The following is a 13,826-nucleotide window of genomic DNA, read 5'->3' on the forward strand; positions in this document are numbered from 1 at the left end:
GCCTCTTATTAGAGTGGTTTTCAGAAATACCCAAAGGCAAGGCCAGAGTTTCTGAGTCTGTTTGAATGTGCTCTAAGTTAAAGCCCTTGAGTTAGAGAGGACAGAAGAAACAACTTGTTCCTGGAAAGTTTTGATAGGGAAATTTACCTATCAAAATTTTTCAAGTGTCAAGTTTTCAGGCAAACAAAGTACCTAAAGTGAAAAGTATTCAAAGTGGAGAATATTTGAAATATTTATTTCCTCACTCTTTATATTTTATATATGTATATTTTTATTATAAAATGAGTCGACGTGCAGAATTGCTAACAAATAGAAGTTAATATTCACAATCTAGTTTTTTTCAGTAGTTTTATTCCAGGGTTCTTTATATGAATATTGATATTATTTATGAATACCTATATTATTTTAAATTTGTCTTCTGTTTTAGTTTTAAAATACTTGTTCTCCTTCAGGGATCTGATGTGATGTATGAAATTGAAGTTCCTGGCCCACCTACTGTTTTAGCCCTACACAATGGAAATGGCGGTAATCAGGGCTTTATTTTTGACAATCAAATAAGGGAGTGAGTTACGTTATTTAAGTTGAGATATTTCAGGTTTTTTAATCATTTAACTATATATTAAGTGAAAATGGGAAATTGTAGGAAGAACATGAACTGGAATAGAGACAGTTGTCTTCTAACTTGCCAGTTGCTAACAGTAATGTGTTATTGAACTTTAATTTTTTAGTTTCCTCATCTTAAAATTAGTTGATGAGGAAAGGTCTTATCTCTTATGGTTATAAATTCTGTGAATGTGTAACCATCCTTCTAAATTAAGTAAATTAATTAAAATCTGTCTTTTTAAAATATTTTAAATGAAATTTTTACATGAAAGACATTTGAAAGACATTTTACGTGAAGTACATTTGAAAATATTTCAGTTTTAAAGAAATAGTGTGAGTTGTGGGGTAAATATAATATGTTGACTTTAAATATAACTAGGTGACTCTGGAGAAGACCTTTTGTTTGGAACGTCAGATGGAAAACTTGGGCTTATTCAGATCACTACATCCAAACCAATACATAAGTGGGAAATTCGAAATGAGAAAAAGAGGGGAGGTATTATTTATTTATTTATTTATGGCTGCGTTGGGTCTTCATTGCTGCGCGTGGGCTTTCTCTAGTTGTGGCGAGCGGGAGCTATTCTTTGTTGTGGTGTGTGGGCTTCTCATTGTGGTGGCTTCTCTTGTTGCGGAGCACAGTCTCTAGGTGCGTGGGCTTCAGTAGTTGTGGCATGTGGGCTCAGTAGTAGTGGCTCATGGGCTCTAGAGTGCAGGTTCAGTAGTTGTGGCACATTAGCTTAGTTGCTCCACAGCGTGTGGCATCTTCCTGGACCAGGGCTCAAACCCATATCCCCTGCATTGGCAGGCGGATTCTTAACCACTGCACCACCAGGGAAGTCGGGAGGTATGTTTGTGATGTAATTCAGATTCTGAATTTCAGTGATTATTAAATAAAATATACTGGGAATTTCCTGGTGATTCAATGGTTAGGACTCCGTGCTTTCACTTCCAAGGGTGTGGGTTCGATAGATAGATAGATAAATAGGTCAACCTACATTATATAGTTCATTCTGTTTTATTTATTCATAATGTATAGCAGACTTAGCAATTTACAGAGCTGCCTCAGGTTTATTTACTGTTTGTTTATTAAGCAGGCCTATCATACTTTTGCCATAATTTTTAAAGTAAGATATGCTAATAATAAATTGGGATGGATAAGCTTTTATGGACTAATGTCTATCTATAACATTAATCTATGCTCAAATCCATTTTTTGTTTTTTGCTGTAGGGAATTAATTGGAATTTGGGACTACTTGGTATGAGGCAAAGAAGTGCAGTTGGGTCAGGGAATATTCCTTTTTTCTAAGGAATTTACACCTTTCTAAGGGGAATTTATATCTGACTTGGTAGGTTTGGATGGCTGTTTATAAGTACAGCATGAGATCTGATTGACAAGAAAACGTGTTAACAATGTATAAGATTTAGGAGAAAAGAATGTCCAGGAAGAGGAAAAAGTAAAGGCAGAGGACTTGAGGCAGAGGTAAACTCGATTCATTTGAGGAGAAGGAAGACCAGTGTAGCTAAATACGTTCGTATGGCATGAGATGAAGTCACAGAGGTAGGGTAAGGCCAAGTCACATAGGTCCTCATGAGCCTTGGTAAAGGGGTTTGAATTTTAATCTAACTGTAGTGGGGTGTCATTGGAAAATTGTAAGTGGGGGTATGATGTGATCTAATTTACCAAACTAAAACAAAAACACTCTGTGGAGAGTGGGTTTGTAGGGAAGCAGGTCAAAATTAGAGGCATGGAGTTCAATTGGGAAGTTATTGTTACAGTTGTTTCGTTTTGGTTTTTTAAAAATTTTATTTATTTATATTTGCCTGTGTTGAGTCTTTGTTGCTGCACGCAGGCTTTCTCTAGTTGTGGCGAGCGGAGGCTACTCTTTGTTGTGGTGCGCGAGCTTCTCGTTGTTGCTTCTCTTGTGTGGAGCATTGGCTTTAGGCATGAGGGCTTCAGTAGTTGTGGCACGTGGGCTCAGTAGTTGTGGCTTGCGGGCTCTAGAGCGCAGGCTCAGTAGTTGTGGCGCCTGGGCTTAGTTGCTCCGCGGCACGTGGGATCTTCCTGGCCCAGGGCTCAAACCTGTGTCCCCTGCATCAGCAGGCGGATTCTTAACCACCATGCCACCAGGGAAGCCCTATAGTTGTTTTAATTTACCCTAGTTTTTTTTTCCTACTCTGATTTGATATATATATTTTTTCATTCATACTTGGTATATTTTTTACTATAATATCAATTTTATTGATAACTTATCACTTACCTTTTTTAAAGGTATTTTGTGTATTGACAGCTTTGACATTGTGGGTGATGGGGTTAAAGATTTACTTGTTGGAAGAGATGATGGAATGGTGGAAATGTATAGTTTTGATAATGCAAATGAGCCTGTTCTACGATTTGATCAGGTAAGTTCACTTTTAAAAAGACTATATATGCTTATTATTCATCAAACAATTATAGAGATGACTGACTTTGTGTTTTATTAAATGAAATATATTAAAATCTTGTGTTTGGCTTAAAATATCTCTGCTTTGACATTATCAAAATCTTCTCTAGACTACTCTTATGTTTGAATAAATGACTATTGCCCTCAAGCTGAACAATAAATTACTTTTTTATTTGATTTCTAAATACTGTATATCCAAATTATTATATGTATTACCTTAGTTTCTATGATGCATAATAGATTACAGGAGTAACATTTATATGTTTAGGTAGCATAAATGAGATTGTGTTGTTTTAAAGTAATCAGGTTTTAGGAATAAACTTCGTATTGTTAAGACAATATCAAAAATATCCTTAAGCAGAGAGGGAACAGTAGCAATTTCACTTCTCGCCACCCAAGATCCACAGTATGAGAAGAAATACTAGATAAGAGTAATTTTTAGTTCACAAATTTTAAGTGTAATTAAGCTTGTTTATCCCAAGGTGCAGAGTCACATGGAGAAGCATTCTGGCATAAACTGAATCTTTCATTTTCATAAAGTGGTGTTCTCCTGTTCAGGGTTTTCCCATCCTGCCTCATGCATGATGTATTGAGGCTGTTTAATGACAGCAACAAAAAACCACAACTCAGTATGAACTTTTCTTTCTTTGTCTAATTTCTCTAATAGTGGTAAATTTCTCCCAGTACCTACTTTAATTGTATATCAGTAAATAACAGATGTTTTGGTACATAGATAAAGTGTATTATTATATAGATAATATGGGGATAAAAACATTATACAACTTATTTTCTGGATTTATTTTGTACTTGTTCATCTTTCTTTGGTGCCAAAAGTTACCTTGCTAATGATGCAAATAATACTTTAGGCTTAAAAGTACATAATAATCCTGTGTTGATGATCTCCCATTTTATTCTCATCAACCCCTGAGAAACTTTCCTATTTAGACCCCAAGTTTCCTCTTTGACTTCTATTCCAAACCCCAGTAATGACATAGCATCTCTCCCCTCTGCCAGGTGTAGCACTAAGAATTCCTGTCTTCCCAATCTTTCTTCTGTTTGTCTGATGATAGAGGTACTGCTTCCATGTTGTGTTAAGGCTGCGAATATGCTGCCTCATCTTGATTCATGACGTCACTCTCTTTATTGTTTTCCTAATCAGGAGAAGTCCTCTTATCTGACATAGTCTGGACTGATGGTTGGTTAATCAAAAATGTTAAGGAGCAGATCATAAAAAGACAATATGTACATACCTTAAACATCACATTGTAATTTAAACTTATAAATATATATTTATTCACCAATATTTTGAGCAGTGACCAAGGTCTTTTCTTGTGAGTTCTCCTAATTGGCATTCCATGTTGTTACTTACATAAAGCATGTCTATACTATGTTGTCTATGATCTCCTGTGTTATGGTTCTATGACTGTTTTTTTTAAGGTGTAAGTTGAATTAACTAAATCTACAACTCCAAGACTTTTATAAAAAGGTACTTGAAGTACATAAGATAAATGAATTTCATTAAAATGTTGTATTGACAAAAAACATGTAGAAAATAACAGTTTTTTTAATTTTTATAACTTTTTCTGAGTACATTAGGTTAAATAAGGTACTTCTAAGTGAGTGAAAGAGTAAGTTATAATTAATAGTCACTCAATAAACCACTCAGAAAGTGCGAATGTGTGTGACTCTTTTGACTCTGTAAAACATTCTTCTGTAGTCAGCTGGTTTCCAGTGTTTTGCTTTCAATAAATAGAAGGAGGACCTAATCAAGGTGTCAGATGATACATCATTAAACATTTTCAGTGGTAGATCAGATGATTTTAGGTATGTAACTTGGAAGATATTTAAACAATAGAGTGAACTTTCTACAACAAAATTTCTTTTAGTCTCATCAATATCTTTATGGTACTAAGCTCAATTAGTGCTTCTATCTATGAAAATGAAAAAAAGGAATAGGACTGATGTTGAACTCAGTCTTATTCTACCAATATATAATTAATACTCATTGTGGTACATGAATAATTTAGAAGGAAAAAATGTCCCATTGTCTCATGAGATACATTTCCTATAGAATTTTGTTTTAGTGGTTAGTTATTATTTAAAAATATAAAACATATATTTGTCCATCAATTGTGAAATACTAATAATTAGGACAATAGAAATTTCTAATTCTTAGAGCTTTTTAATCACAGAAGATAAAAAAATTCTATTTTTTCTTGGTTGCAGAGAAATATAAAATAATTTCAAGCATATGAGTATATTACATTAAGATAAATATATGTGGGGGAAGTGGAGTGAAAATAGAAGTTTAGGGAACAATGTAAAATTTCCAGCTGTGAAAGAAGGATTTGTTTTTTCATTTTTAAGTCAATTGTGTATATAAATTTGTCTTGATATTTAGATTCATTGGGTATGATTGGGATGTGATTATGTGACAGTTTTATTTTAAAATTATAATCTCTAAAACTTCCAGATATTACATTCTTTGTAACTATTTAAAGTGGTGATGAAAATCTGAAAGTCAGTTTAAAAATGTACACAGCAATGGATGGATGCAGTTTTGTTTGTTTGTTTTTTCAGAATTAACTTTAGCGAGAACATGAACAAAAAAGTTTGAAGAATTCTAGTGTATATGAAATCCACTGGGACACTTGTTAAAAATGCACTTGTTGGGGAATTCCCTGGTGGTCCAGTGGTTAGGATTCTGCACTTCCCTTGCAGTGGGCACTGGTTCCATCCCTGGTCGGGGAGCTAAGATTCCAGCAAGATGTGCAGTGTGGCCAAAAAAAAATGCACCTATGAACCTAACTTCATGCAAATGTATAATCAAACCTTTGTCACTTGAATCTCTCAGGCAATTAGCTCAGGAACAGCTAAGATAGCCTGATTTGCAGAATAGCTCAGAGGTTTGCCTCTTACAGGGAGAATGAAGAGAACTAGCATTTTTAATGCTGGTGTCCATTCCCTGTACCTTCTCCTTTAGGACAATGGTTCTGGGCCTTGCCTGATAATAATTACCTGGCAGAGCTACTGGTCATTAATGAAATTAATTTAGTTAGTTTAATTAATTAATTAAACTCATTAATGGGTTGCCAACACATTTTTTTTAAATGAAAGAGAATAGATTAGAATATATCAGAGTACAACACAAACCTTTTAAGTTATATCTGTTGTTGTGTATGTTCATGTGTGAATTATACCAGATTGCAATATGAAACTTATTGCTTGCTTTCCAAATAGCTTGAAAGCCACTGACCTAGAGTGCTTGTTAAAAATACAGATTCCTAGTTGACTCACCCAAATGATTATTGTCAGACAAGTTTGGGAAGTATTGCTTAAAAGAGATATAAACCCTGAAGCATCTGAAAAACTTGGTTTCTCTCCATAGTAGCATATTGTCTAAAGGTTCCATGTAAGCTAGCATCTTCTTTATTCTTCTAAAAAACTATTTGGAGAAAACACATGAGAGGTGGTCTGTGGAATTCAGGTAATAAACTAAATGTATTGAGAGTTTTGCTTATGTAATTTTTTTTTTTTTGGCCACGTGGCTTGTAGGATCCTAGTTTCCTGACAAGGGATGGAACCCAGGTCCCCTGCAGTGGAAGCATGGAGTCCTAACTACAGGACTGCCAGGGAATTCCCGCTTATGTCATTTTTTTAAAAAAACTTATTTCTTTATATAAACAAATGATTTTGCTCATTAGATGACTACTGTAGCTGAGTGATACACACAAATATATGAATCATTTTCAATCTTCTTTCCCCAAATTAAAAAGCACTGGAATTTTCAGCCATTTGTGCAGGATTTTCACCTTTCCAATCTCAGTGTCTACACATAATAAGTATTCAATAAATATATGTTGAATGTTGGGAGACAGGAAAATAAATTTTGTGGCTTATTATTTCACATATCTGTGAAATTTTTTTAATGACGTGCTTGATCTTAAATTTATTTTAGACGTTGTCTGAGAGTGTCACATCTATCCAGGGTGGTTGTGTAGGGAAAGATGGCTATGATGAAATCGTGGTATCCACATATTCAGGTAAGGTAAATGGTAATAGCTAGTTGAAGAAAGAATCAATAATAAAAAATATAAATTTAATAAATTGCTTTTGATGATTACTTTTTAAAATGTTTATTAGTAAGTCACTCTTACAGCATTAAAAGCTCTAATGGTTAAAAAATAAGAAAGGAAGGAGTAGGTGTATTGATTTATAAAACAGTTAATATTTGAATAATACTTTTTAAAAGTACTTAGTATATCTCTAGCATCTTTGAAAATTAAATGATATCCTTTGGTTTAAAAAGAATATTTACTGAAATTTAGTTTGTTTTGTTACTGTGTACATTTCTTATAAAACTTGCTTGCTTTTGAGTAGGTCATTTTTGTATTCTCACAATAGTTATATGAGAGTTTAACTTTCCATGAAAATAATTTTTGAAAGACAACTTTTATTCATCAGCTATGTTTTGCATTTGCCTAGAATGTGTTGACTTATTCCATACTTGAAAACTAAAACTTCAAATTAAGAAGTAAAAGATTTCCTTAATCGTAGTATTACAGTATTTCAGGCAAAACAAAAATGGTATCCAAAGTAATTTCTTTACGGTTTGAATATCTTCTAGCTTGATTTCTTTTGTGTTTTGTTTTGTCTTGTTGTTTGAAAAGGAATAAGTCCAAGACTAAGCGAGGTTGATGTTGGTGGACACGGGGGCATGTATCTTGGGTTTCTTTTAACACTAGCAGCACTTAATGGTGCACGATTGTAATTCATCTCTGCAGGCTGGGTTACAGGTCTGACAACAGAGCCTATTCATAAGGAAAGTGGACCAGGAGAAGAACTAAACATTAATCAGGAGATGCAGAATAAAATTTCTTCATTACGGTAATTTTGGATTTTTGTTTGCTTCTTTTTTTTTTCATTTCATAAAGTGTGTGATTGTTGTTTTTTACTTATTTATAAATGCAGTATATTTTATTGGAAGGAATTATACATTTAATTAGTTTATGACCTTTTTAAATAAAAGCTTATCAGTTTGAGAAAATTAGCAGTAAGTGCTGATTAATATTTTGGAGTTAGAAATACACTTTTTATATGTTTTATTCTATGTTGATTTTTTTCTTAGCTCAAGAATTGTATTTTTTCATTCCTTTATTATAAGCAGTTACAGTGTTTTTTTGTTTGTTTGTTTGTTTTCATAGACATTAGAAAGAAATCAACACAGATGGCTCTATTCCTCATTAATTCTAATGTTTACTGCTCTTGTGGACCCTTCTGAGTCTGTAACTTTGGCTTATAAGTTTTCTTACTGGAAATGAGTAATGTTGACTCTCTTAGACACAGGGATTGCTTTCATGACCTGTTCAGTTTAAATCCTCTGAAAATGGCCTCAAGGAAAATTGCTGCATACAATGAAGAAGTGGGAGTCACTGAAACTTTTAATGACTATTCTCCTTACCCTAGCCCTTCAGACCTCAGCCCTTAGGAGTGAGGGCTGATCCTTTTTTGGTGGTAGTTGATGGCTACAGAAGTTTTTGAGGCAACCAAATGCCACAAGTACTTGTTCACTAAAGCCACACCACCAGTTCACCACAAACCAGTTCACCAAAGTCACCAAGAGAGAAAGCTCTAATGTTCATGCAGCAAGGACACCAAGGAGAGTTAATGAACTACTGTCTCATGTCCTCAGTACAATACCTCCTGTTTATAACCAAGTCAGCCCCCTCCTGATTCCACTGGAATGTACGTTCACGAGACGCTTACGTCTATTTTGTTCATTCAGCACCCGGATCCTAAGTACACAGAGTCACTCAGTAAATATTTCTTGGGCGAATGAATCTTTTCTTTTCTTTAGTGCACAAATCCCTTCCAAGCGCCTTCCCAGACTTTTCCCCCTAACTTGGGGCTAGTAGCTAAACCTCATGTTTTTCTACCCTAGTTACTATTTACTTCATTTCCTCTCTCTTTAACTGGAGCAGCTCTAAGCAATGCCTGCACAGTTCAATCTCCAACACTTGGTAGAACTTCAGGTACCTCTGGCTCGTGATTATCCTTGTGGTCTCCAATATATTCATACTCAGCAGCCTTCTTATTTTGTCTATTGCCCCTAATGTCTTACTGAAAGGTTCATGTTTACTGATTTCACACGTTCTGTTTCTTCTTATTAAATCTAATATGTTCCTCTACCCCAGAACAATCAGTTTCTTTTCTGATTAGTGCTATATGTGACTGTAACCAGATTCATGTATTAGGATTGATTATTTGCAGCCTGCCTTGATTCTTACAATGCTTTATTAATATTGCTGGTGTGGGGCTGAGTAGATGTTTTAATTTTTAGATCAGAGATAAATAATGTGGAACCATTAGGTCAGTCATAGAAGTAAAAATTTTGTTCCTATTAGTGTTATAGTTCTAACTCAACCAATAAAAATGCATTTTGCAGCAGTAAGTGTCTCAGACTTTTGTAAATATTCTAAGGATCTCAAATGTTTATGTCACTTAGGTGACAAATTTGTATATATTTTCCTCTAGGAGTGAGTTGGAACATCTGCAATATAAGGTACTACAGGAAAGAGAGAAATATCAACAGTCTTCTCAATCAAGCAAAGCAAAATCAGCAGTACCTTCATTTAGTGTAAATGACAAGTTTACATTAAATAAAGATGATGCCAGCTACAGCCTTATCTTAGAGGTTCAGACGGCGATAGATAATGTCTTAATACAGGTAAGCGAAATGTCTAATTTCTTTGTTTTATGGCTGGATCTATTTTGCAAACAAGTCATATGTACTAATTATTATTGAACACTTTTAAACGGTGATTTTAAATGTTTATCTTAATCTTCCATTAGCTAATCAGTTGGCTCATAGATTATTTAAATTATGTCTTTATTTTTTATTTATCCCGTACATATTAAACAAAAGACCAATGGACTTAAGTTTCAGGAAGACCTAGAAAGGACATTAAAGATTTGTTCTCTGGTTAGCCTTTAGGAGAATCTTAACAGATGTGACTTAGAAAACTCCAGTATTTTATATCCTTATTAGAACCTTTTTTAAGCTCCAACTACTAAAATAATACAGCCTGGTCATTAGCCATCAGTTTCTAGGTAGATAATCTCAAAAGGTGAAACTTAGGGATAATAATGTATAACTCCATTTATCAGTGTACTTAATTCTTTTTTCTTTTTTTATTATTAGTTTTTTTAAAATTTTTATTTTACATTGGAGTATGGGTGCCTAACAATTATTTTTTCTTTAAATTGGAAGATATTCAGGGAATGGAAAAGGATGATAGTAGGATGAATGGAAAATAAGCAAGATGGAAAACACATCAGAAAATGAGAAAAGAATAAAGAGGAAGAAGACAAAGTTTTAAAAGATGTGGGGGAGAGATCAGATTATTAATTAAAACTTAGAGGCAGAAATGTCTCTCAGGTAATGCTAGCTCAAGGGCTACTGCATTGAACAACTCCAGAAGCACCATTCACACAGAACACAGTGCAACAGCATTGTCCTAGAAGCTACCTCTCTGGAGGAGACCAAAAATTATCCCCTTTCTGTGTTACAGGTGAAGTAAGAAATGATAAAAATGAACTGATATAGTAAGAATGGTCATATGATTATTTGCAGCCCATGGTAACATTTTTAGCACTGACAAAAAAAAGTAGGAAGAGTATACTTTAAAGAGAGCGATGAGAGATGAAATTCTGTGATCTGATTAATCCAAATTAGAAAAAAATAGGTCATTGTAATATAACTCTTATTCTTTATCATATTTATTTTCTAGAAGTGCATATTATCAAATACAAGTTAAGAGAGTTCATACTGTCAAATTTAGAGACAAATGTAAACTAGAGCTAAGGAGAACCCTTAGAGAAAATATGTGTTGTGAGAATTTTTAGTTTTTCATCTAAACCTTTTTTTTTTTTTTAATATTGACTGTAGAGTGATGTTCCAATAGATTTACTAGATGTGGATAAAAATTCTGCTGTTGTCAGCTTTAGCAGCTGTGATTCTGAGGTGAGTAAAAATATAAAAAATTCTTCAGATGCTTTCATTTCCATTATGCCATTTTGTATAAAGCCTGTGAATGCTACTAGTGTTTGATGTTTCTTCTGTATTTCCTTTCATAACCCTTCCCTCAAAATCTGCTTCTACTCTCTTTCCCTATCCTCAGAAAATCCAGAAACTGGATTGTTGTCCTAAATTCCTTCCTGTCTCTGATCTGTTAAATCCAGTTACAGTAGTTCCCTCTTTTTCTGCTGGAGATACATTCCAAGATCCCCAATGGATGCCTGAAATCAGAATAGTACGGAACCTCTGTATGTTACGGTGTTTCTTTCAGCATCACTATTTTTGCACTTTGGAGCTGTTATTAAGTAAAACATGGGTTATTTGACACAAGCACTGCAGTACCATGAAGGTTGGTCTATGTGATAACTGAGATGGTTCCTAAGTGACTAGCGGGCGGGTAGCATATACAGCATGAATATGGGATGATTCATGTCCCAGACAGGATGGAATGGGATGTCACAAGTTCTCATCACACTACTCAGAACGGTGTGCAATTTAAAACTTATGAATTGCTTAGTTCTGGAATTTTCTGTTTAATATTTTCAGACCACAGTCGACTGTGGGTAACTGAAAACCTGAAAAGCAAAACCACAGATAAGGGGGGGTGCTGCTGTAGTCACTAATTTTTGTCATTTCCACCTCCTTGCTCTTCTACGTCTACTCTGCTTCATTTGCACTTCTGTTAACCTTCCAGGCCCTCATAATGCTTTTGCTTGAACTCCTCGTCTGCCAGTTTCTGTGCCTCCAGTATTGCTTGTCACCTCCAGGCTATGCTGTGCACTGCCACCAGAGAGGCCTTCCTAAAAGACAAACATCCCCGTGTCATTCCTTTTCTCAAAACCTTTTAAAGATTCCTTATTTCCTGAGCTGCATGTAGGTCAAGATTCCTCACTGTAGCATAAAAAACTTTCTGTAATTCAGCTCTTGATTACATCTCCAACTTAATCTCTCACCAGCTGCTACCTTCCCTCCCATGCACATGATTTCTGCCAAACTGAACTTCTTAAAATTTCTTGAAAATGCTATACAGCTTCACACATTCCTACATTTAAACATGATCTGTTCCATCTGCCTGTCTTTCCTCACTTTTTCTTGTTGACTCTTGCTTAACCTTCATTCAACAGACATTTATTGAACACTTACTGTGTGCAAAGTACCTGGGATGAGACCATATCAGAGCTTTTGGACGTGCTTACTGTATCACTTCTTTCTGCATGGTACTGGCTGACTAGCAGTCTCAGAGCTTAGGTGTGGCTCCTGAAGAGAAGTTAGGGTTCAGAGAAGGTCTGGAGCAGCTGCATGGGAGAAAGCAAGCCAGAGCAGGAAATGGTGACTGGAGTTGGCATTAAAAAGGGAAAGATAGGGCTTCCCTGGTAGCGCAGTGGTTGAGAGTCCACCTGCCAATGCAGGGGACACGGATTCGTGCCCCAGTCTGGGAGGATCCCACATGCCACAGAGCGGCTGGGCCCGTGAGCCATGGCCGCTTAGCCTGCGCGTCCGGAGCCTGTGCTCCACGGCGGGAGAGGCCACAACAGTGAGAGGCCCGTGTACCGCAAAAAAAAAAAAAAAAAAAAGAAGGATAACAAGAGTAGGTAAAGAACAAAGTTGATAGTTATATTAGGGAATAATTTTCAAACTAATTTCAGAGTAAAGCTTTTTTTTTGATAAGAGATTTTATGGCAGTTGTATTATTTATCATATGTGCTTTGTCATCCCTGTTTGAGAATAAAACAAAAGGATTAAGGCCTACATTTTTATGATCATTTAAAAAATCAAGTTAGTATGAACTTCAGATCTTTAATTCCTAAGTTACAGTGAAAGATTAACCTGTTTATATCACTGCAGGATTCTTTGAAATGAGTATTTCATACTAATTTAAAACCTATTTTCTAGAATGATGGCTTAAAAAACAAATCTTATGGAGATTTCAAGTATATACAGAAGGAGAAAGAATACTGAAATAACCTCCATATACTCATCACTAACTTTAACATATGGCCAGTCTTGTTTTATGCTCTTTACCCTGTCCCTCCCCATCCCAAACCAAATTCCAGACATTTTATCGCCTTTAATTAGTATATATAATTTTATCCATGAATACTTAAATATATAACACTTGTTTTTAATTACACACAAGTATATTTATTTTTAAGTTGACTGATCGTCTGTGTTTGCTGAGTTTAAATGATTTGAAATTAAAACATTTGAATTTTCTTTTTAACATTAGCATTCTTTTTATTTCTTCAGTATTTATTAAAAATAGGGAAATAGCAGTGCCTGAAAATTTCATATCAAATAGTTCACGTTGCTTTGTCTGATTTTGCAATTCATGCACACAGATATACTCTTCTGTTTTTAGTAGTTTATTATTCAATTTTAAGAAGTTATCATACTTGAAGTAACCTCTCCAATTTTGTTCAACAAACGTGTTGAATGCCTACAGTCTACCTGACACTATGCTATTTGCTGGGAATGCATAGATGAGATATTTCTCAGTTGTCTATAAGTATGTGTGAAAATCAAATACATTCAACACTGAACATTGATGTTTTTACCTTTATAATACAAACATTAGGAGTTTGCACTGCCAGTTAAATTTTTGGGAGAACAATTAATATTTTAAAGTGTTATTGGAGAGATTTAATATGGAAAGAGCACTGAGCTTTAGAGTCTTAAAGATACGAATTTGAATACCAGTGTTATTA

At 34.7% G+C, this 13,826-nt stretch overlaps 1 protein-coding gene across 1 annotated transcript in view; it reads left to right on the forward strand.

The window, feature by feature from the left end:
* BBS7 (Bardet-Biedl syndrome 7) overlaps nucleotides 1–13,826 on the forward strand; it is a 42,626-nt gene that overhangs the window by 15,467 nt on the left and 13,333 nt on the right. Inside the window, 7 exon segments of the mRNA XM_032632389.1 lie at nucleotides 453–525; nucleotides 983–1,099; nucleotides 2,873–3,003; nucleotides 7,003–7,087; nucleotides 7,829–7,931; nucleotides 9,579–9,771; nucleotides 10,993–11,067. Coding sequence (XP_032488280.1) covers nucleotides 453–525; nucleotides 983–1,099; nucleotides 2,873–3,003; nucleotides 7,003–7,087; nucleotides 7,829–7,931; nucleotides 9,579–9,771; nucleotides 10,993–11,067 — 777 coding nt within the window.

Source organism: Phocoena sinus, chromosome 5 (genome assembly GCF_008692025.1).
Source record: "Phocoena sinus isolate mPhoSin1 chromosome 5, mPhoSin1.pri, whole genome shotgun sequence".
NCBI classification, from domain to species: domain Eukaryota; kingdom Metazoa; phylum Chordata; class Mammalia; order Artiodactyla; family Phocoenidae; genus Phocoena; species Phocoena sinus.